This window comes from Epinephelus fuscoguttatus, linkage group LG21 (assembly GCF_011397635.1).
Source record: "Epinephelus fuscoguttatus linkage group LG21, E.fuscoguttatus.final_Chr_v1".
NCBI classification, from domain to species: domain Eukaryota; kingdom Metazoa; phylum Chordata; class Actinopteri; order Perciformes; family Serranidae; genus Epinephelus; species Epinephelus fuscoguttatus.
In genome coordinates, this window is record NC_064772.1 from 34,185,237 (window position 1) to 34,209,119 (window position 23,883).

The window sequence follows — 23,883 nt, forward strand, 5'->3', positions numbered from 1 at the left end:
GGTAAAATAACACAGTCTTTACTGGTCAAAAGGTAGGTTTGGTACACAGAAGGACCATCAGTGAAGGCAAACAAATCCAACAGGGATGAGACTGAGTCAGAGTCAATCAACAGGCTAAATCCAAAAAACCAAAAAGGACACTAGAAAACAAAAGGCTTGAACACTAGACACACAAAGAGCTTAGATGAACTGGCACCAAGAGAAAACAAGACACACACTAAATACTCTGGTGAGAGGAAGCATAACGAGACACAAGTGAGATTGATTCACTTCTGGTGCCAGCCTCAAGTGGCCATTAGAGGAACTGCAGTTTTTGGCATTTACACGTCAGGTTCATTTTTCATCCCTGATGGTTGCCGCTTGGTGTGAACATGTGTAGCAATGTGCTACCTGTATGTCCAGTATGGCTTTGTACTGTTTCCATGTGATATTTGTGTACGTACTGAACACAGCTCTCACATGATTGTTTGATTCTTCTCTAAATTTGGTCAATGGTTTGTTTAGAAAAGAGGCTGACATTTTAGAAATTCAGTTAAACCATCAATCACTGAGGGTTGTTACAGCAACATAATGACATTTCATTTTTTTTTTAAATTAGATTTCCTCTCTCAATAAAAACGTCACTACAGTCCAACAACTGGCGTTTAATCTGTGGTCGTAAAACCCACCCTGATAAATGGCTTGTGGTGAGGCGAAGCTTGTTAGCTGCATGCAGAGCTGTAGCTGTCACTAGCTTGGTGTCTGCTGGTACTCCACACAGTGACACACACACACACACACACACATACATGCTCACTCACACACGGTATGAGCTATGAAGCTGAGTTATGTCTTTCACCATGCCAACCTCTGCATACCCAGCACCCAGCTCTCATTGTTGCCTTAATGAGACCTGTCGTCTTGGAATTACTGCTCCAGGCTTGAACACACACTTCTTCATTTCTCTCTCCTACACACACACACACACACACACATATTCCTGCAAACATACACATACAGTTGACACTTTAATGAATTCCCACAAAATTACATCTCAGTTTCCACCAATTTATCTCACACACCACACTCTCATGTGCTCGCACAATCTTGACTAATCATACTCATTACTTTGTATTCAAACAACACACACTTTATCATAATCTCACTCAGGCTCTGGTAATTTTCTCTCACACACACTGTTCATGCACACAGACAGGTGAATTCACAGAGTAGCTTGGCGAAATAAAACCCCCTCACATTTTCAGGCCACGAGCCACAAGTTGTGACCGACACTGTGCAGAACCATTCCTCAAAACTTCAGGCATTCAAACCACTGACAGGTGAAGTGAATAACTTTGATTATTTTGTTCCTATGTATTGTTCTGCTGGGAAACCTTTGGTTCTGGCATTCATGTGGATGCCACCTGACATGTTCCACCCACTCAAACACTGTTGCCAACCAAGTACCCCTCCTCATAGCAACAGTACTCCTCAGTGGCAGTGGCCCCCCAGCAGGATAATGCACCATGCCACACTGCAAACATGGCTCAGGAATGGCCAAAGGAATGTGACAAAGAACTCAAATTGTCAACCTGGCCTCCAAATTCCCCAGATCCTAATCTGAATGAGCATCTGTGGCACATGTCATTAACCCCTCGTCACAACCCACTGGACTAAATGGATCTGCCGCCAACGCAGGACACTCCCAGGGATCCTGTGTCCATGCCTCGACAGGTCAGGGCCAAGTCCGATCCAAGATGGCTCAAATTTGGATTAGGGGTACATCTGGGGTACCGGCACATCACAAGAATCCTTGAGAAGATTGGGACCTGGGAAATTTAGAAGCCAGGTCGACACCTTGAGCTTTTTGTCACGCTCCACAGGACATTTCTAAACAGTTTTTGTAGTGTGGCATGCAGGGCCACTGCCACTGGGGAGTACTGTTGCCATGAGGGGAGGTACTTGGTGTACAACGGTGTTTGAGTGGGTGGAACATGTCAGGTGGTGTCCACATGAATGCCAGAACCAAAGGTTCCCCAGCAGAACAACGCATTGGAACAAACTAAACAAAGTTATTCACTTCACCTGTATAACCTAATTCTAACACATGCAAGTTGCACAGGAATACCGAGACGCTATTTGCTTGGCAGCAGTGGTGCCCCTGGAGTCTTTCATATGGGGGCCATATAGGGCCAGTGAAAATTGTGGTTGTCACACCAAAGAATTGCAAACTGATATACTTTGATTCCTTATTTTACAGTTGATATTACTAATTGTCCGATGTGCGTAGACTAATACCAGTAGAGTACGGTACAAGTACCCTTAGAACCCTTTTTCATTCAGAGAACTTCACATGAGAGTTCAAGGGGCCTCTTTAAAGATCGCCATGCCAGTTTTTCCATCGCCAAAATTTAGCCAAACTTCGGAGCACTATTGAGCCAAGCTATGCCAACATGCTCGGTACTAATTAAAGCTTTAGGTTGTCTACTCTCTCAAGATACCAATATCTTTGTGCTAGCCTAAAACAGTAATGTCAGCCTCTACTTATAGTTTTTTGTGGAGGGGGACTGTACTTTAATAAGGACAGCCATGGCCCCTCTTCTTGGCAGTAGTAGGTGTCTTTCATCCTCTGCAGGTGCTTTGAGAATTAAGTGGTTTCTTTGTGTGTTACTCGTGCAGGTTTAGTGACCACAAAATCCGCACAGTCCTTTTGTGAGTTTGCCTGAGAGTGTCCCCAGGAGCTGTGTAGATTATTTGTTGTTTTGTCAGGAGTCACTCTTGCTGCTGCTCTTTTCATCTTGCACCTTGTCCTCTTTGACTTTCTCTCTCCTGGTTTCTTCAGTTCCCACCTCCCCTTCTTCTCTTGCTTTGCCAGTGAACAGCACTGTACTTTGGTTTATTCATGTTCATGTTCATGATGAATAAACCAATAGAGAGGGTGGGTTTCCTCCAGGTGTTCCAGCTTCCTCCCACAGTCCAAAGACATGCAGGTTAATTGGTGACTCTAAATTGTCCGTAGGTGTGAATGTGAGTGTGAATGGTTGTCTGTCTCTATGTGTCAGCCCTGTGATAGTCTGGTGACCTGTCCAGGGTGAACCCTGCCTCTCACCCAGTGTCAGCTTGGATAGGCTCCAGGCTCCCCCTGCGACCCATAAGAGGATAAGGAAATGAATCAGTGAATGAATTTACAGTAAATTGTTGTTAAATGACAGCTGTGTACTGTGATCTCACAGTTAAGCCTGCATATTACTGTGATTTAGCAGTATGCTCCTGTAAAATGACTATATTTAACTGTGACCTTGCAGTTAAAGCACATTAAATTACTGATATAACAGTAAGTTCCCATAAATTACTGAATTTAACTGTAACTTAACAGTTTATGTACATTTAATTACTGTGATTTAGCAACATACTCCCGTAGAATTACTGTATTTCACTGTAATGTCACAGTTAAACTCCATGTATTACTGTGATTTAGTGGTATACTCCTGTAAAATTACTACATTCACCTGCATGAGTTTCACAATAAAATTCTGAATTTGGCTGAATATCACAGTAAAAGCCTGTAAAGTGATAATAATGAGAAAAGTTAATGGGAAATATTACAGTTACATATTGTAAATTCCTGGAAATATTTTGCAGTGTAGATGATGTCACTGGGCGACCTGTCGTTAAATGGGAAGGTTTATTACCATTAAAAGAGAAAAAACAACAGTGTATATTTAACAACAGTGACATCAGTGCAAAGAGAATCACCAACACTAACTCTACAATATCTGTTTGTCTGCCTTTGCTTGTCAGGTTTCTCCCAGCCTGGTGGGATGGGGCTCAACGTGGAGGTGGGGGCTGCACCCCTCTCGGCAGAGAGGATGTCAAGTATAGCAGAACCCCAGCATCCCACACCCCCGGCGGGCTCAGAGGCCCCTAAGGAGCACAGCCCCATGCTGCCTGAACCCCAGCCACCTCGCAGCCCTCTGGATGTGTCAGCAGGTAAAAACAAAACCCTCATACACCAACGTGTTAACTGCTAGATCTCTGCAACGTCTGACAAATACTGCTCATTGTTATTAAGCTACTGTAATATGACCCACTTCTGTAGCATTGCCTGTAATGTACAGTTGATTCATGAGGAGTTGGATTATTTTAAATCAGCCCCAGCAGGAATGACTGATCACTGTATAGTGTAATATATCATATATATGTGGCTGTGCCCTGTACTGCACTGTCTCATTTGTTCCACAGAGGGGTGCAGTATACAGAGCAGCCGTCTTTTCTATAGCTTCCTCCTCACACACACTCCAGCTCCAATGTGATTTAGTCATCCAGCTCAAGGTCAATGTGCTCTGATGCTGACATGTACAGTATAGGGTCTGCCACCATGCCATAGCTTCTAGCCCTACACTGTATATGTTTAGTCTGTGTGTGTGCGTGTGTGAGAGAGAGGGAAGCTGTCGGTGTCCCTCACTGTCCACCCTCTCAGTCCGCCCACCCCCATGGGGCTGCTCTCCAGTTCAATGCCCATCTGATCCTAGAGAGCATGGAGTTGTAGTTGTCACCATTCTGCAGCTTGTGTCAGCCAGTAGGTCGCCGCGTACATCCCATGCGGGCAGTGAAACGATGCACGGAGCATCACAGCAGCTGAGCCCCCACAGTGCGCTGCTGCACAGCAGGTGGCAGAACCCCCTGCGTCGCTGTACTAAATAAGAGCAGCGGGAGGAATATCAAAGTGGCTCTGCCTCTGTTTGGTGTCTACACAGCCGTTAAAAGATTGTTCTGCATGAAATAATCATAAGCTGTGCAAATATGTCTAAGACTACAGAGGCTGCTCCTCCTCTGAGACCCCATAACTGAAGCTTTGTGGGTGTGAGGAAACTGGTGTTGGTGTCACATGGCCAGCATGTACTCATGAGTAGGATCATAGGATAAAATGAAACAAATACAAACCCTTATCACATGGATGATGCTCATTTGAGTTGTTCTCGGGGCATCTGCAGGTCCTTAAAAAGTCTTCAAATGTCTTCAGTTTTATATATTGGACCTTAGAACAAATAGTCTTAAAGTTGAGTTTGTGAGCTCTTAATTGCCACAGACATTTAATCTAATTTAATTTATCTGTCTGAATTTCTTTGGTCAACATAAGTCAAACTCTTTGGTGTTAACGTCCATATTTCTGATGTTACAAATCTGTAAACCTACCATTGAACCTAATACAGTCGTTTCACTTTATACCTATACCTACCTGATGGCAAAATATAGATCAACCAAACTCACTTTAGTAAGAATATTTCCTACATAAAACCTACCTCTGCACAGGACTATATATTTACCACTTACCCTTATACTTAACCTGCAATGCTTCAATAAGAAAAAAAAATGTCCAAAAATGAGTCTTAAATTTGGTTAAAAATGATCTTGACAAGGTTTTAAAAAGCATTAAATCTAAGTGTCTGATACCTGTAGGCACCCTGGAGCTGGAATCTGGTTTGTCTGATTCCTCCCGCTGCTAAAATCTAACCAGAGACCAAAACAACAACAGGAATGTTTGTGTGCTTGGGTTTAACTGCAGCGAGCAGAGCCACAGCCTGACTCACTCTGCAGCAGACAGAGGTGACTCATTCACAAACTCTTCAATCAATGTGTAACAGGTGGTGAGGGCAGAGAAAATGGAGACCGCTGTGGTTTGTTAACCCCTCACTGCCACCCTGAAATTGATCAGAAGACATAGTGCCCGTCTCTCTCGCTATCTCAATCTGTGTGTGTGTGTGTTTATAATCTCTGCTGGCTCTGACTCAACAATGCGGCAACCACCAACTCCTTTTTCCATATTCTAAGATATAGAGTGAAGAACTTTAAAAACCTGAAGGGAGTCTTTCATGAGTCTGAATGTCTCTCTGTTGTCGAGCAGATTTCATGAACTACCGACATTATGAATCCTTTCCATTCTGAATTTGACGCCTGCAACATGTTTCAAAGAAGTTGGGACAGGAGCATGTTTACAAGTTTTGAAAGTGAAATTATTTCCCTTTCGTGCTTGATCTATGACTTTAGGTGTTGAACAGTCCGGGGTTTCCGTTGCTTCATGTTGTGCTTCATGATGCACCATACTGTTTTTTAATAGGAGTCAGGTCTGCAGGCAGGTCAGTCTAGTACCTGCACACACTGATGGAACATGTGCAGGATGAGTCTCATTGTCTTGCTGCAGGGACGTCCCTTAAAAAGAGGTTGTGTGGATGGCAGCATATGTTGCTCCAAAACCTGTATGTGCCTTTCAGCATTCAAAGTGCCTTCACAGATGTGAGAGTTACCCACGATGCCATGGGCGCTAACACACCTCCATACCATCACAGATGCTGGCTTTTGAAGTTGGCGCCGGTAACAATCTGGATGGTCCTCTCCCGCTTCAGCCCAGAGGACACAATGTCCACGATTTCCATGTGTACAAGCAGCTGAAATGAGTCTCCTTTGTGGGGTGTCTGGGCTCAGCCTTAGAGATAGGGTGAGGAGCTCGGAGTAGAGCTGCCGCTCCTCCACATCAAAAGGGGTCAGTTGAGGTGGTTCAGGCATCTGATCAGGATCCTCCTGGGCGTCTCCCATTAGAGGTGTTCCGGGCACATCCCACTGGTAGGTAGTGATGGCCAAACGAAGCCTCATGAAGCATTTTCTTTATTTTCTGTGCCCAACAAAAGGTTGAAAGCACATTGAATTTCCATTCTTTGAGCCTCTCTCTTTAAACCATGAGCGCCATCTAGTGGGCTCAGAAAATAAAGAAAATGCTTCATGAGGCTTCATTTAGCCATCACTACTGATCGGAGGCCCCGGGGCAGACCCAGAACACACTGGAGGGATTATCTCATCTGACCTGGGAACGCCTTGGGGTCTCCAAGGAGGAGCTGGAAAGCGTTGCTGGGGAGAGGGACGTCTGGGGTGCTTTGCTTGGCCTGCTGCCCCCGCGACCCGGCCCCGGATAATCGGATGAAAATGGTCGAAAGGATGTTCGTTGACAAACATTGCTCTTGTTAGATTAGTGGTTCCCAACTGGTGGGTCGCGGGTCCATTCTGAATGTACTGCAAGTGACTCTGGAACATGACAAGTTTGTAAAAAAAGCACACTTTATTTCAAAGAACAATGATTTTTAGGCACAGAGCTTTTATTTTGAAGTGCCGTTTCCTGTTGTAAATTGAGTAACAAATGGACAGCTTCTTGACAGAGACAGCAAACTAGCTTGATGACATGGCCAAACGTAAGTATGTATTTCACTGTGTGGACCTTGAACTAATGACTGTGGAGAAATCTGGACCCTGACGCTGGACCAGTTGGGAACCAGCGTGTTAGTTTGCTGACACAGTTTTTTCACTAAGTGACCATCCTTGCTTGTGAACAGCTGAGCCTTTCGAGGATGATGATGATGATACTATCATTTATCACCAATGAACCTGTTTAACTGTACAGTGTTCTGAACAGGTGTTTTTTGAGCATTCCACAGTTTTCTCAGTCCTTTGTTGCCCCTTTCCCAACTTTTTTGGAGCATGTTGCAGGCATCAAATTCAGAGTAAGTGTATATTTACAAAAAGCCCAACACAGTTTATCAGTTTGAACATTAAATATCCGCTGTCTTTGTACTGTATTCAATTTAATACAGGTCAAAACAGATTTGCAAATCATTGCATTCTGTTTTTATTTACGTACAGCGTCCAATCTTCTGTGAAATTGGGGTTGTATACACCACCATCAGTTTTTACTTGTAATATATACACCTGACTCTACAATCACAGCGTCAGAGGAGTGCTGAAGGTAAAGGAAAAGAAATAAGGGAGGACTTGAAGGCTTTTTACACTTAACATACTTGAGTGTACACAGGAAGATGTGGCAGAATGGGATATGATATAGTAAGGAGAGGGTGCTTCAGACTGTCATGACTCCGTTGCTGTTGATGAGTAGTGGATTAAAGGTTGGGAGCGAGCAGAACAGTCTCATGGCAGTTGCCTGGAGGTATGCGGGCCTTTGGATCCTTGAGCATCTCTGTATATACCAGCACTCTGGTTTAAGTAGTCCTGTGCTGTTGTTGCAGGTCAAGGTTATTTACGGCTCATTCTCCAGCCTTAAAGTTGCCGAGCAGCTAATTTATATGCAGTACAGGTGTTTGCATGGTGGATGATAGGACGCCGCTTGACAAAGTTTTAAATTTTACTCTTTGAATGGTTTTCACCATTTGGAGAGTGTTTTTATATTTGGAAGAGCTATGAATGGATTTTTTTTGCAATTAATTTATTTTTTTTTCAAACACCTCAACAACAAGCTTCGGCTTTATTCCAGTGTGTGATAGCGTTTGATCAAAGCGTCATATGAAAGTAGAAGGATATTTGCCACATTGCGCACTGCTGTTCTGCATTTGAATCGTACTGCTACAGCAAGAAGGTCAGGAACCTTCTTGCTGTGAGGCGACAATGCTAACCGCTGCACCTTTGTGCTGTGGGGGAGCCCTTCTGTGCGGAGTTTACATGTTCACGTATCAGTGTGGGTTTTCTCCGGATGCTCCAGCTTCCTCCCACAGTCCAAAAACATGCAGCCTAGGTTAATCAGTGACTCTAATTTGGCCGTACATGTGAATGTGAGCGTGAATGGTTGTCTGTCTCTATATGTAAACCCTGTGATAATCTGGTGACCTGTCCAGGGTGTACTCCGCCTCTCGCCCAATGTCAGCTAGGACAGGCCAGAAATAGATTAACTGCAGTATATGCACATACAGTGAGATGGCTGTTTGTTGACCCCCCCGCTCCCTCCCCCAGCCTAATGAGGTTGCACGACTCAACATTTAAGTCATTCTGGTCCATTTGGCTGATGTCTTTTTCCGACTCTCCCAATTAGTGCACATACAGTATAGAGAGCAAAGTTCTGTCGGGGCTTTGTTAACATGAAATATGGCCCTCCAGAGAGTAACTGTGCTGTATGGGGCCTGACAGCTGCTCCACTTTAGCAGTTCTTTTCTATATGTGTGTGTGTATCACTGAAAATTAGAATCAAACTGGGCCAAAGTAGAAGAACAACCCTCAGTGGGCAACTTCCCCTCTACTCTTGTTACCTCCCGCCTACCTGAGCTTCATTACACAGTGTCCCAAAACCAGGCTGTTTTAGTTACATCATGGCTGCCTGTAATTGACCTCCTTTCTGTGGGACCATTAGGCAGTCTATTTGTTTTGTCTGTCTCTGTTTCTGCATACATTGCAACATAAATGCACACACACACCTGAATCTTACACTCTGTTTTGATTTCAAACAGAGCTTTTTTGCCACCCAATAGTTTCAGCGTAAGCATGCACTGTACCAGACCCCGGGGCTGCAGTGAGTCAGCCACCCAAAAGTAAATTTCTCTATCATTTAATTCAATACTCTCCACAGTGTTTATGTGTGTGTGTGTGTATTCTCATGCCTCCAAGCATTTATTCACTCAGCGTCGACACAGACAGAATTTTAAGACTTGAAATCCAGCTTCGGGTTGACATGTATTTGGTTATATTTTAAGATCAGTAAAACACATTTGCTTGTTTGACTAAAGGGTGACAGATAAATGAAGGAGAAAAAGCTCTCCCACAGCTCCTATCCACAAAGGGTGTAGCGATTACGTCTCGGCTGTCTGGAGCATCACACACCGCGTCTGGACTTTGATTGAATTCCTCCAGATGCTTCGATGCTGTGTCTGATCCATTTTGGCATCCTCTCAGCCTTCCCACCATCTCCGCAAATAAAAAATAACTGGAATAGCTACTATACATTAGAACTCCTTAAGAAATGTGTGTACACTTTCAGTGATATGATTGTCTTTGTTGTATTGTTTTTGCCTGTTTGTCTGATGCATTCTTAAGTTTCTCAGATCAGTCCCTTTCACACATGCACTGCAAACCTGAAATTATCTAGACATTTCCCGGAGTATGTGTTAACGCAAATGTGTGAATCAATTAGATTGGACAGTAAATGGACTTTGTCTTGCCAGCTCCCTGGTACAAAGTTCGTATAATGTTCTATTGAGCCCGTGTGTGAATAGAGCAAGTAATTGTCCGGAGAATTCAGAGCTAGCGAATGGGCATGTTGATGACGTTTCCGTCATGCGGCTCGCATGAAACTGGAGGGAAACAACGGTCATCTACACAAAGCTGTCAATGAAAATCTCTAATTGGAGAGATGACAAGATTAGGGAAACTTCTGTTGGTAAGAGCCAAGTCAAAATCATCAAACAAATTCAAGGAACAGCACAAGATTCTGTCGTTCATGACCAAATTACAAACTGGCTACCTGACCGAGGTGTAATCCTACTCTACTCAGGCACCATCCTTACTTAAATTGTAATATTTCCGGTAGGTGACGATGTTTTTGACACAGACAGTCTCCTGTTGTATGGTACATGTGTGAAAGGGAAACTCCGGACAATGTCCAGCGAAACCAGTGCCAGGCATTGTCCGGAGTTCATATGAGAAAACGGCTACATTTTCTGTTTGAGTTAGAGTAAGGGAACCAATTCATATCCACATACCCATCTCCCCCCAACTTTAAACTCTCCCCTCTTCACCCACAATAAGGTGCCGTAGGTGACTGCTGGCCAGACGGGGCTGGCATCCTATCGGCAGACCTCCCTTTCACCCCCAGTGTTGCCAATGTGATCACTCGCCATTGCGGCCATCTCGCAGTCAGCCCTGATGACTCACCTGACAGTTGGCCTGTCCGAGAGAGCGCTGCGTATGCTGGAGGCGACGAAAGGGAGGGAGATGGTTCAGACCGAAAACAAAAGAAAAAGAAGAAAAGGCGACAGAAAGATGAGGGATCTTACGAACACCCCGAGAGCAGGGGTCACCCTGAGATGCAGACACAAGGAGAAAACACAGAGGAGTTCTACCACAGGATTGGCCCAAGGCGGGATAGAGGAGAAGGTGGCTGGGAGGAGCAGCTTGGAAAGAGTGGAGGCCGTGGGAAGAAGGGTAAGAGCAGGAAGAAGATTCCAGAGGAGTGGGGAGTGGGAGCAGAACCGTTTGTCCCTTCAGCCGCGGTGACCTCTCAAATCACTGAGGAGAAGTTGTTGGATCTGGGGAGTTCTACTCAGGCAAACCTGGAGGCCTCGTTCGTAGACATGGACACCAGCCAGAGCCCCTGGAAACAGGAGGTCTTCCCAGAAGAAGGCCTGGTCCCGTCCCCCCTGTCTGAGGACCTGTTCTCCCCAGCAGCTGCTCCCATGATCCCACTGGTCCTGAACAGCGAGCTGAAAGCCACAGCACCTCCATTCACTATGCCCTCCACCACCAACAGTGCGACACTTGGCTCCTTCCCCATGGCTCCTCGCCCCGATGATCCATTCGACCTCCTGATGGATACTGAAAATGCAAGCTTAGGCAACAGCAGCCAGGCCTTTTCACCTGGTGGTGACTTGGTTGACAGCGGGATGTTTGACAACACCAGTTCCCTCCTAGAGTCTCATGTGCAAGTCATGCCAGAGGGAGACACCTCTGCTTTCAGCCCTGCCTCCCAGCCGAGCCCAGGCCTTTCCCAAAAAGGCGAGGTGTTAGCCACGGCCCCACCTCTTTCACCTTCAGATGCTTCATGGCTCCTAAATGACTCCAACGTGACCGGCAACAGCGAGCTCTTTGACTTCAGTGACATGAGCGCCCCAGGTCATCCTGTAACCTTAGGGCTGTCCTTCGATACTCCAAGCCCAGCTCCTCTCCGCTCCCCCAAAACCACAGCACAGGAATTCCAACCCAAAGAGCACAAAGATGCCAAATCAGCCCAGAAGCAATCCAAGAAGTCTCGCTCTTCATCCTCCTCCTCCTCTGTCAAGAGTCCCACCTCTCCAGGAGCAAAGAATTTCCCTCTCCAAGCATCCCCACTCATCAGCCCCTCTTCCCCTCCATCGGCCACCCCAGGATCTGGTCTTAACCCTACAGCTAAGCCCTTCTTTCCCAGCTTTGCTGATCCCATGGATGAACCTGCCATGGTCCCTCCAGTTGCCCCCGTCATCGAAGGTTGGTTGTAGTCAGCTCTGGAGAAAATAGTAGCTAATTATAGAGTGACTAGAGACTAAAGACCAGTGGTTTATTGTCATGCATGGTGTTTTCATCCAGCTTGAGTCTTCCAGATATTTGAAACTGATTTCAAATGCTATTTGGGCAGGATTGAGTGTTTGGGTGTCTTTTACCCAGTAGGGGTTAGATCGATAATGAGACCCCTTGCATGGACACATATATCTAAAAATCTTGACTGGGGCTTTTTGGCTTGTCCAATTTGGACTGTTTCTGAGTGACTAATGCATGAGCTCAAGTGTTGACCATCTGAGGCTGTGGATTGGCTTGACTTTAATCTGTGAGTATCTTAATTCCCGAATGTTGCACCGCTGGGATATTCTTGTGATTAACAGTGTTGCTGTTGATGGATGTGCTCCTACTAATCAATCACAGTCTTTCTCCTTAGCAACACCACTAGACATCTTCACCAAATCAAAACCAACCTTCTCTTTCTCTCTTCTGCCCAGGTGTATGTGTTAACACTGTAATCATGCTCTGTTTCCTTTGCATCCAGGGGTGAGGTGTCACTCTTTCTTCTCTCCCGTGTGTCCAATTAACACTGTTTTCCTCACTAGTTTCTTTACAACTTCTCCTAGAAAAGAATGTTGAAGGTCATGTTAACTCCACCTCTATTGTCGTGTATCAAGAGTTCACACCCTGGTGTGTCTCCTGAGCCTGTGACTTTAAAAAGAGTATCAAATGGTAATTGTTGTTTTTGTCGATTTTTACCTTCCATGTCCTGTGATGATTGCTGCCTGGGCTGCTCCTGCATCGTTAGGTGAGTCCTATTTTAATTCCTCTTGTGTCTTTGTTGTGTTTCTTTCATGCATCATTATTGAGACTAGTCACTGTGATGATGACAGAATGATTGGCAGAAGACGCAGACAGTTGAGTGCAGAATTCAAAAAGGCTGCCATTGCCTAGAGGAGTGATGAGGTGCTGAGCAACAAATCAACCAATCAATCAATCAATCAATCAGTTATTCACTGTAGGCATTTAATTCTAACAAAGTTGCCCTCTGCTTCTTCTCCTGGTTCTGAATTTTATGGCTAGAATACCAAGGCACCGCAGAAGTCTGAAGATTGTCATTTAGGTGTTGTTAGGATGACTTCTCTTCTATTTGCAGATTATGTTGTTTTATGGGCTTCGTCAAACCTTAACTTTTGATGTGCACAAGAGTAGGTTGCTCCACTTCTTTTGGGACACTTGTGTATACAACCTTTACCTGTTGTTATGAGGTTTGGGTCATGGCAAAAGAATGAAATTGGAGATACATGTGGCCAAAAGTAGTTTCCTGTGCAGGGTGGCTAGGCTTACCCTTAGAGAAAGGGTTAAAGGGTAACTAAGGTATTTTTCAATGTGGAGCTTGTTTTAACAAAGGAGACAGCAATAATTAATTCAATCAGTCCAGTATTTAACAAAAGCATTGCAGCCAGCAGTGGCAACACTGTCACTGTCAATTTGCGTCACTGACAGGCTCAAGTGGCCGACAACATTATGGAAAAGATCTCTACAGAGACGGTTCTTTTTAGTCCTCCTTCCACCGAGCAGACCAGTACGGTTCTGTTCAGTTTGATACGCATTTTTTTCTGTTTCCACCGTGAAAAGTTGTGGATGGTACCGATGGAATCGTTCTGTACTGTCCCCATGTTTGGTCCCCCCTCTGTTGGGGTACCCAGATCTGGTACTAAAAGGTGGAGCTGTGAGCACTGCAGTCTGATTGGTCAGAAGAGGACGGACACTCTGCTCAGGGCTGAGTTGTGTCTGGTTTTGAGCGTTGTGTGAAGTAACCCTCTGAAAAAAAAGTATCATAGAGGGTCGTTCCTGTGGGCTACAGCAACACTAAAGGGTACTGTTTGTGCTGGAAATGCTAGGGTCTAGGTACCATGTCTGAAGGGTTACTGTTGGTACCACACCAAAAATGTTTGGTGGAAACCAGCGCTAAAATCAACCTGCGTAGTTGTCCCTCCATTGTGACATTAGAAAGTGTCACATTTATCTTGCAAGTGTACTCTTCTTCAACGTTTGCTTTACTTCCTGGATTTTTCCCACATGGAAATTCTGACCAATCAAGAGCAGCTTTCTCACACAAGGCATTTGATCTGGTCCTCTTGTAAATGCTGCCGTGAGAACACGAACCAGCTCTAGGCAATTATACAACTTTGGGACAACATGAGTCCCTGATTGAGAGCAAAGCAAGACAACCCTAGGTCTGAAAGCAGCCTTATTTAGGGGACGTAAATTGACGGTGCACAATTGCTGCAAGTGGTTACATCACAGTCTGTTTTGCTGCTGCTGACTGCAGCTCTCTCACTAAATAGTAGATCAGTCTCATCAGTCATTGGACACAAAAACATGGAAATATAGGGTCCAGGTTAAAAAAATACCAAAGATACCCTGTAAGAGCTCAGACATTTAGAAGAAGGTTGGGAAAGAATTCACAGTTAAAAGGAGTTGGTTAAGGTGTTTTGGGCTTAAGACAGGAGTCTGGAAAACAATGTGTTGGCCACCTTGCTAGTTTTATAGCAGTGTGACACATTAAGAAGAGGTTTCAGCAGACCATGAGATGATAATGTTAATTAAGTTAAATAATTAATATGTTAAGCTGAAAGAGAGCTGTTGATCTGTATCATGTTCAGCTCTTGTTTAAATGTAGATGAATTTGTATCAGTGTTGCTCAGCAGACTGGGAAATAATCATGTTTACAGCAGCAAGAGACGGGAAGCCAAATATAGAATTGATTGACACTGTGTGTGAGTGGGTGTGTGGATGTGACCTGTATGTGCTTGTGTATGTTGAGTGTATGTATTGGCATTTGTGCATGTTTATACTTGCAAGTGTGCTTGTGTGTGCGTTCGTCCTTTTCCCGAGGAGTTGAAGTGTTTTTCGTGTGCTGCTGTGATTTATGAGGATGCAGAGTTCCAGAGGATTCATTTCCTTGTCCTTCCCTTCAACACTTCCTGTCTCTGCCTCCCGTCGGAGGCTGTAATGAGGACTGAGCAAGCCTTCAGCTCTCCGCAGGAACAGCGGAGTGTTGAACCTGGCTATTAAGCAGCTTTGATCAATGCTTTCCACAAGAACGGAAGGGCTTGCATTAGTGTTTTTGCCACGTCCAAGTCGCACAGATAGAAGCTTAATGCAGCTTTTGTGGACGAAACGGCTGCTGTCAGTTCACGTTTGTATGCGTGTTACATGCGAGACATGACAGCAGTGAATGTCCTTCATCCGATTTGACGTACATGATGTGCACACTATGTTCTGTATGTGTTTTTGGGTACATGTGTGTGTGTGCATGTGAGAGAAAAAAGAGTGAGACAGAGTGCTGAGTGCAGCTGGCTCTGTCTTCCCTCTGTGTAATGAGACCTTTTGTCAGTGTCCAGGGGTGGGTCTTTGTCACCAAGACTGGTATTTAAGCCTTGTACAAAAGATAAGAAGGCATGTGGAGCACAATAAAGAGCCAGACTTTGGAGGGTTACAGACAGGGGAGTACAGTACAGTGAGGAGGAGGGAGGTGGACATACGAGGAAAAAAAAACTGCTTAAACCACAATAAATTAGAGTGAGAAATAAAAATGGCTTTCAGATACTTTCGAGAGAAACGGAGGGATGTACAGGACGGGGGTAGGGATAGGAAAATATTGTTTTTGTGCCACAGGAGAAAAGAGGCGAAGGATGAAGGGGGAAGAGAGGAGGCTGTGGAAGACTTGTGGGATTGATGAAGGAGTATGAAGAGCTGAAACGAATGCTGACAGGCATATATAAGGATAATTTATAAACCCTTCTTTTAATGGCAGAGAGATAGACAGGAGGAAAAAATGAGGCGGAGAAGCCGAGATAGAGATGGAGAACGATGTAAACCTCAGGGAGGGTGATGTTTTAAATACTGAGAAAGAAGATAAAGGGAGGTTCAGAGATAGGGCTGCGTATCAGGACCTGATGCCTTCATGGTATCAACTGGAATAACACAGTACCAGGTGGTATTAAAACGCCTTGAGTCAAACGGTACCTGCATTTGATCCTTTTTGCATCCTGAACCCCTGTGCTGAGAACACGAAACACCAGCAATTATTTAACTTCGGAACAACATTGGTCCCTGATTCGGACCAAAGGAGACGACTCTAGGGCTGAAAGCACCCTAAAGTGTGGCTACACTACACCCCAACTCATTCACATCATGGGTATTGAATGAAGCACTCTATTGGTACCGGTATCACTTTAAAGGGAAATTTCGGTTTATTTCAGCCTGTCTCCTATCGTCCTAAATTTGTTTCAAGTGACTAGTGACATAAAAATAATAGTTAGCATGTTAACCGTTAGCCTAGATACAGCCGGGACACCTAGTAGCGTCAGACCTGTTAAAACGCACAGACATGAGGCAACAAACTTTGTTTGAGGGCTAATATTTTGACACTAGCTGTGTTTTTATCAAAGTAAATGGTAAATATAAGTCTATTTTATACAACTTCAGCCAATAGAACCGCTTTGGAAAGCAGAGCTAGATGGTAAACAAACATGGCAGCACACCGGTAAGGTAAGACAACACGTTTACATGTCGTTTTCTATATGTTCTCTGACATTTATCCTAACGATATGAGGCGGTCTTTGTGGAAAAAAAGCTTGTTTAGTGGACTAACTTTGCACTTGAAGGTTGCCTGTTCACTTGCGTTTTAACAGGTCTGATGCTACTATGCGCCCCGGCTGTATCTAGGCTAACGGCTAACATGCTAACTATTATTTCTATGTCACTAGTCACTTGAAACAAATTTAGGACGATAGGAGACAGGTTGAAATAAACCAAAATTTCCCTTTAAGGGTGCTGGTATTGTTAATATTTTTTTGAACGATATCCAGCCCTATCGGTGGTAGATGCTGTGTATCCACACCGAGTGAGCTACCAGCTTAAACAGTTAAATAATACTCCTCATTTATCACCGTGTATTTTTAGATCCAGGAATTGTGCCTAGTTTTCTGTCTACCTTGATACATCCCTGCTATTAATAGACATCTCACAGTACAAAGTGTATCCTTCAGACTGCACATGACAACCATCTAAGCACCTTTGAACTGTGTAAAGGTACATGAGCATCACCCACACATATACAAAGACAGAAATGTACATATGAATAATGCACTGTGTATTGACTATAGTGGTTCTATTGGCTGAAGTTGTATAAAATAGACTTAAAGCTGCAGTAATTGATATTTTTATGATAGCAGTTAGCCAGATGATTATATGGCAGGTAAATGGGGTCACCACAAAGAATTATCACCAGACCCACCTCCCTCTCTGCGTATTGTTTTGTCTCACTGCTCTCGTCAACCTTGTTTCCAGCAGCAGCAGGCAGCTGTTTTCAATGACAAAGCTGTGATAGACTGTACACGACCTGCTCAGTAGCAAATAGACAATATTAGCAACTAGCTGGTGAAGATAGCTGAGCATTTAGCAGCTAAGGAGCCAGATGTATTTCTCAGGAGGTGGTGCAGCCCAAAACAGAGCTAAAATAAATATTGGATTTACATTCGCCACAAACGGGACTACCAGATGAGCGCTCATGATGATGCCCCCTAATAGTCGACCAAACATTAGTCGACAAGAGAGATCATTAGTCGGCAAGTTTTGCGATGATTAAAGCTATAGTGCGTAACTTCTGTCGCCTCCCAGCGGATAATGCGTTATTACAACTAAAAAGCCGGCAGCACTTCCATGTACACAGATTAACACTCGCTTCACACCGTGTACACAATGCTACACAACGTGGCGAACACCAGGCTGCTAACATTACATTACGTTCATAGCACCATTTCCAAGAAAATAATAAAGTACTAGGTCCAGTACATGTAACAGCAACACATACTACTCATAATATAATCATAAACCAAGTCACTTACTTATCCAACAGCAGCAAGGCAACATCCGTGTCTGCCCTCAGCCCAGTTTCTTCCTTCAGGGCTCTCCACCGAGGAAAAGCGACGCCAATACAAATCCTTGTTTGCTAACAGACCTTCAGCCGAACGTCCAGGCTTTTTCTTTGTGGTAAGATCCACTTCTGAACCGTGTCTCAGCCGCTTCTCCGCCATGTTGCTTTCTCTTTCTAACTGCTCTCTACCTCTTGCTATGACACTCTCCACTCTTCCTCCCCCTCCCTTCTTATTGTGAGGAAGCATTTCCTGTGCGTCAGCACGGGAATGTCGCCGGTCGACATGCAAACTAAAAATTATATATATTGAAAAATACCGCGAAATGTTAGAGGAGCCGATCGGCTTAATCAGCATTGTGTCATCTCCTCTAGTAGTGGCTTGAGTGAAACGTACATTTACAGACCTGTAGAAGTTATGCACTATAGCTTTAATTTGAAAGGACAGACACAGGAAGTGTCCACACTCAGCAGTCAGACAGGAGTCAGGTTAATCTCCAGGGCTGGTACCTGCGGTTATTCCACAGGCTAGTTAATAACATGTCGGGCAGGAAATCCAAAGTGTGGGATCATTTTGAGAAGGTGAAGGACGAACCCAAGGTGATATGTAAACTCATCTTCATTGGTCGACTACAAACATGACGTATCATCTGAAACATGGAAGTAGCTACATGCCCATTAGCCCACAGCGTCATTAACAGGCGGCTCGCTCAGTGTGTGACGTGCACTTGGAGATAAAATATAGGCCTATATTAATGAAGGTTCATTAGTACGGTTTGTATTTCTCTGTAATGTAGCACAGTGTTAACAATGTTACTGATACTATTCTTTCTCACACCTTCAACTCAAACCACCAAAATATATCATTTAATCATTACATTCATATCATAAACATGCAGGAGACTAGTCCACTGATGGACCCTGATGACGACTGCTGGTCGACGAGGAAAATTTTTGTTGGGGGCAGCTCTAACGCTGTGTAGGTTGGATGTGTAAATAGCTAATAGTTTGCTAACATATTTACCATTTACTTTGATAAAAACGCAGCTAGTGTCGAAATATTAGTCCTCAAACAAAGTTTGTTGCCTCACGTGTGTGCGCTCCAGTACACTTTGGACCAAATCTCTGACGTCTCCCTGACACAACACGAACCACTGCCACAAATTTTTGCATGCAGACCATTAAGGTAAGGTAAGGTAAACTTTATTGTCCCCTAAGGGAAATTCATCTTGGGCACAGTGCTGCATTTCATTGCTTCACAGGACAGGATAAAAACATCATCACAGGGACAGTTCTATTAATTAAAACAGACATGGACTACATCTAACAATCACAACACAGAAACATACAGCGATGTCTAAAGTGCAAGAAAAAGTGCTGAGTGCTAAAGTGCCGTGTGTTTAATGCTCGTTGCTCTATTGCACTAGTTTTTAACATTGTTCAACAGCTTAATGGAGGCTGGAACAAATGATAATTTGAGGTCGTTTGTTTTGCACTTTGGTATAAAGTGAAATCTTCTTCCTGATGGGAGAAGTTCGTATTCAGAGGACAGTGGGTGAGTAGAGTCTGAAGAGATTTTTGTTGCTTGTTTCATGACCGACTGATTATACAGATTCTCTATGGACTCATATTGTCTCATACCTATTGTCTTCATTGCTGTTTTGTGCATATTGGCCAACCTGTTTTTCAGTTGCATTGATAGGTTGCCATACCAGGCTGTGATTCCATATCTGATGAGGCTCTCTAAAATAGCTCTGTAAAAAATCAGCATGATCTGCTTGCTAACCCCGTACAGCCTTAATAGTGTTTTTGAGAATCGATACAGTATCGCAGAACATGATGTCACACTGCTCGAGTGTACCGACATTTTCTTACATCCCTGTTTATTAGGTGATGATATGTGGTTGTCTTGTTTCCAGCTCTTTCTCCTGATGTGGTTCTTTCTACTCTAAACTTATTACTTCAAATAAAAGGAAGATGTGGTGCCAAAATAACCAGGAAGCACATTCCAGCACCAGCACCCCTCCCCCTCTCTCAGACAGAGCTAAAACACAGGTGCCAGCCGGTATAAAGGCCACAAATATACCGCCACTGTGCTCCCTTCTCCCTGCACAGAGACACACACACACTCAGTACACAACTGACTCATCAAACTATTCGAGGACCAACACAAATCCTCAAAAGGCAGGCAGGCGTGAATATACTGTATCAGCGGTCTATTTTTACCACATAGTGCTTTTCGTTGTTGTCCGGGCTCCTTTCATTGGGGAGCAGGCTGTTAGATGGTAGCCCAGAAGGGACATTTGTACAGTATGGCCCCATCCCCGAACGAGGGTGAGCTAATGCCTTTTGACGGCTTTAGGGGAAGTGTTGGGATTTCGCCTCGTTGGCGCCACTGTAAAAGCCAACAGCTAACTGTAGGACAAGAGCGTACGTCACTGCGGGTTATTTCATCAGAAGATGCACCGTGCTCCAGCAACACATTCTGAACCCACAGAGAGGGAGATGGCTCCAGGCCAGCGGTGTGGGCTCTGCTTAACATTTCATACATTTTGATATTGACATTTTAAAAAGGCGGATGTATCAGCTCAGTCAGGGGAAATTTTGGATTCCCTTTTTAGAGTTTGTCTCCTGCGTTCAGAACAGCTGTGAGTGTGCGGCACACGCATTCATGTTGATTTTGTGAGATTTATTCAGAGGATGGAGGCTGTTTTAATATTTGGTGAGAAATAGTTTTCACTGCTGTATGCCAATGAAGAGTATTTGTTACATTAAATCATCTTCAGAGGTTATTTCCATTCATGAAAAGTAATTTGGGGTTCATACGCTCCACACTCACCTCTACTGAAACAGACTGAATTCTCTGTCCATGGTGCTAAAACTCTGTGTAGCAGCCCACATTCATGTCCTCCATCAATACAGTTCTTTACCAACACATTCTCACTCTGACCTCGTCACATATTGACCTTTGGTCATGGACGTTCTGGGACGCCAGGTCAACTTCAGCGTGTTACATGCATTGTCTTTTTTCAAAATACACTTCCGTTTTCACAAGAAATGTACAGTTTGCATACAGTCTCTTTCAAAATAAAAGCACTATGTCAGTTCAGCTCCCCAAATTTGACTTTTTTTTCCTTCAACAAAAGCATGTAGTTACGTTTTGCCAACAACACACATGGTTAGTTTTAGGAAAAGACAACAAGAGCTTGGCTTTACAGTATTAGGGGAGGTGAACACCAGCCTCCTGGATGAAAGTCGGTGGATGTCGGACCCATACACCACCCCTCCTGCCCGCCCTACTGGGACTTCCACCACATTAACTTTTGTTCTTGTCCTGCCGCATTTCCCCCGACACCACTGGGAACAGTTAAACTATAACAAACAGCGAGTGGCTGCGTACCATGCCAACGTGAAAGGACGGCTTTTTTTGTCGGTGTCTGACGCCCAAAGTCACTGCCCAAGCGCCAGATTTAGAAAAGTCAGCCCTACTCGGACTTCAGCCGCCTTAACTTTTGTTCCTGTCTTGCCATGTTTCCCCCTGACACCACTGGGCACCATTAAACTATAATGGTGACTAGCTGCGCATCATGCCGATTTGAAAGGACAGCTTTTTTGTCGGTGTCTGACAGCAGAAGTCACTGCCCAAGTGCCAGATTTCGATGACTTTGGAGCGAGACGGGGTTGTTCTTTACATGCAGTATGTCATTATTCTTAAGGCTCCTTCATCCTCATCGTTATGTATGTATATGTACGGAGCCTTTTGTCTGTGGTCTGTGTTGATTTCGTCCATATTTGTGCACGTTTTCTGAAAGCTTACAGATAAGGACAAAATGGAGCATTACCAGCGGAGATTGTGGGGGCAGTGTGGCATAGTTCAAGCGAGATACAACCGTAGGATACGAAGAAGACAATTGCCAACATAAAGGACGCATGGAAGTATGAGTGCAGTGATGTTTGAAACGGACAGATCTATTTCCATACATAAAGGCAGTATAAATGAGCCCTTATTCTGCTACACTGTTTCCAGACGTTTAATTACTTGAAACTTGTGCAAATCATGACTTGAAAAGTTTGCTTTGCTGGCACTGAATGCTGTAGCTCTGTATAGACTATATCCATATAATCAATCTTTTATGTGCTCTTTTTAAAACTTTTCCTCTGTAAAAAGAAGTTGACCTGATTTGCAATTTAGCGGAGCAACTTTATATTCTGAGCTTTGCTTAGGCAGCAGGTAAGCAAACAAGTAGGTCTGTCCGAGACGGTGTGTCTTCAGTGTCCTGATCACCAGTGCCGTAGCTTTGTTCTGTGGATTTAGGAGATTCATTTCCAAACTTTTAACTATTTAAGACTCGAGTCACAACATTGAGTCTTGGTTTGTTCAGCCAGTTACACTAAGCTGACTCTGTATTTGGATGAGCATTTTCTGTGTGAGCAGTGGAGAGAGGGTGTTTTACGGATTCAGCTTTTATTGAATATAAATAAATAAAAATAGATGCTAAGACGAAAGCGTCTGAAAAAAGAAGAGGCCTAGCCGCTCCCCAGGCAGGCTGACTTCAGACACACAGAGAGCCTTTAAGAAAACAGAATGACGGGAAGGAGACAGATCTGAGGCAGACGAGTGTCCAGAAAAACATGAGACTGACAGAGGCACGGAAAAAAATCGACGAGCATCAAGGCAGCAAGGTTTAGGACCAGATCTATGGCAGAGAGGCAGACAAGAAGAAGAAGATTCAAACAGGTAGATTTACACATAAGAGATGCTTATAGATAGAGATGCAGATAAACATAGGGAGGGAAAAAGTCAGGCATGCATATAGATAGGTAAACAGATATAAGCCCACACATACAAACATCTCTTCCCAGACAGGGCACCCTAATGTACAGACACAAGATGCTTACAAGTACACTCAAATTCCATTAGATATACAGTGTTTTGTCTCTGTTTGCATGACACCATTGTCATTTTGTTTGCTTTGAATATGAAAGAGAGACACTAGGGAGAAGTCTGTTCCATAACCATTCATTTTAAATAAATATAGCCTGGTGTTTATATACACTGGGCTTTTAATAGAGGCACTCTGGACGCAGGCTGAACTACAGATGCTGACAAATAAATGAAAAAACCTCGAGTAAAGAGTAGAGAAACAAAACAAATACAGACATATGTTCAGATATTTCAAACAATGAATGACAAGTGAATAATATTGTTTGTCTCTCAGAAGAATAGAAGTAGAGTGATGTCGTTTTTATATATTTTATATTATATTTCTGTGGCCAAATTTAACCAGAGCTTCACCACAGAGGAGAAAATGTGCATGTAATTATTTTTTAAAAGGTCATATTGGTCATTTAGGAAGGCACTGATAAATGACATAATTTGTTGTATTTGTACGAGTAGTTGCTGTCAGTTAGCGGTGATCTGTCGATGATACTCAGTGTATCATGGCTTGTTCCATGTGGGATGTACAAAATGACTATATTGGAATTGTCAACTTGAGACTCACTTCAATGTTTCAGTTCTGTCACTCTCTCCAGTGTCTCACTGATGATTCATCATGCACACTCCTCATTTAGTCCCATTTTGCGACCATGGAGCACCACTGTGACCAGTAGCAAATACTATTTATATACAAACTGGAGAGGTGTTTGTTCCCTGGTAACAATTTAATTTAACAAGTTTAACGATAGTGTAAGCAGGTGAGGTGTTTCTGTATCTGCAGGGCTCCAGACCACAACTATTTAGTCCCATTTTGTGACCATGGAGCACTAGTGCGACTTGTGCTGTTACTGTGTTTTCAGCTCACAACGGCGCGGCGGCAACAGTTTAACTTTCTGCAACCTGCTGACATCTAACTGTTGACTGCAAGCTGGGTGCTTCAAAATAAAAGCACCATTGGTTTTTCTTTAATTATTAAATTATAACAGTACTTTCTTTATCGTTATTA

General features: G+C 43.9%; 1 protein-coding gene across 10 annotated transcripts in view; it reads left to right on the forward strand.

Annotated features, from left to right (window-relative positions):
• The window catches only part of LOC125881951 (microtubule-associated protein 4), a 171,974-nt gene that overhangs the window by 84,804 nt on the left and 63,287 nt on the right, over positions 1-23,883 (forward strand). For 9 of the 10 annotated variants that reach the window (XM_049565443.1, XM_049565435.1, XM_049565442.1 and 6 more), the window contains 2 exons: positions 3,781-3,969; positions 10,552-11,985. In XM_049565443.1, coding sequence (XP_049421400.1) covers positions 3,781-3,969; positions 10,552-11,985 — 1,623 coding nt within the window. The remainder of the gene's footprint in view (positions 1-3,780; positions 3,970-10,551; positions 11,986-23,883) is intronic. The other variant, XM_049565445.1, reaches the window with a different exon arrangement.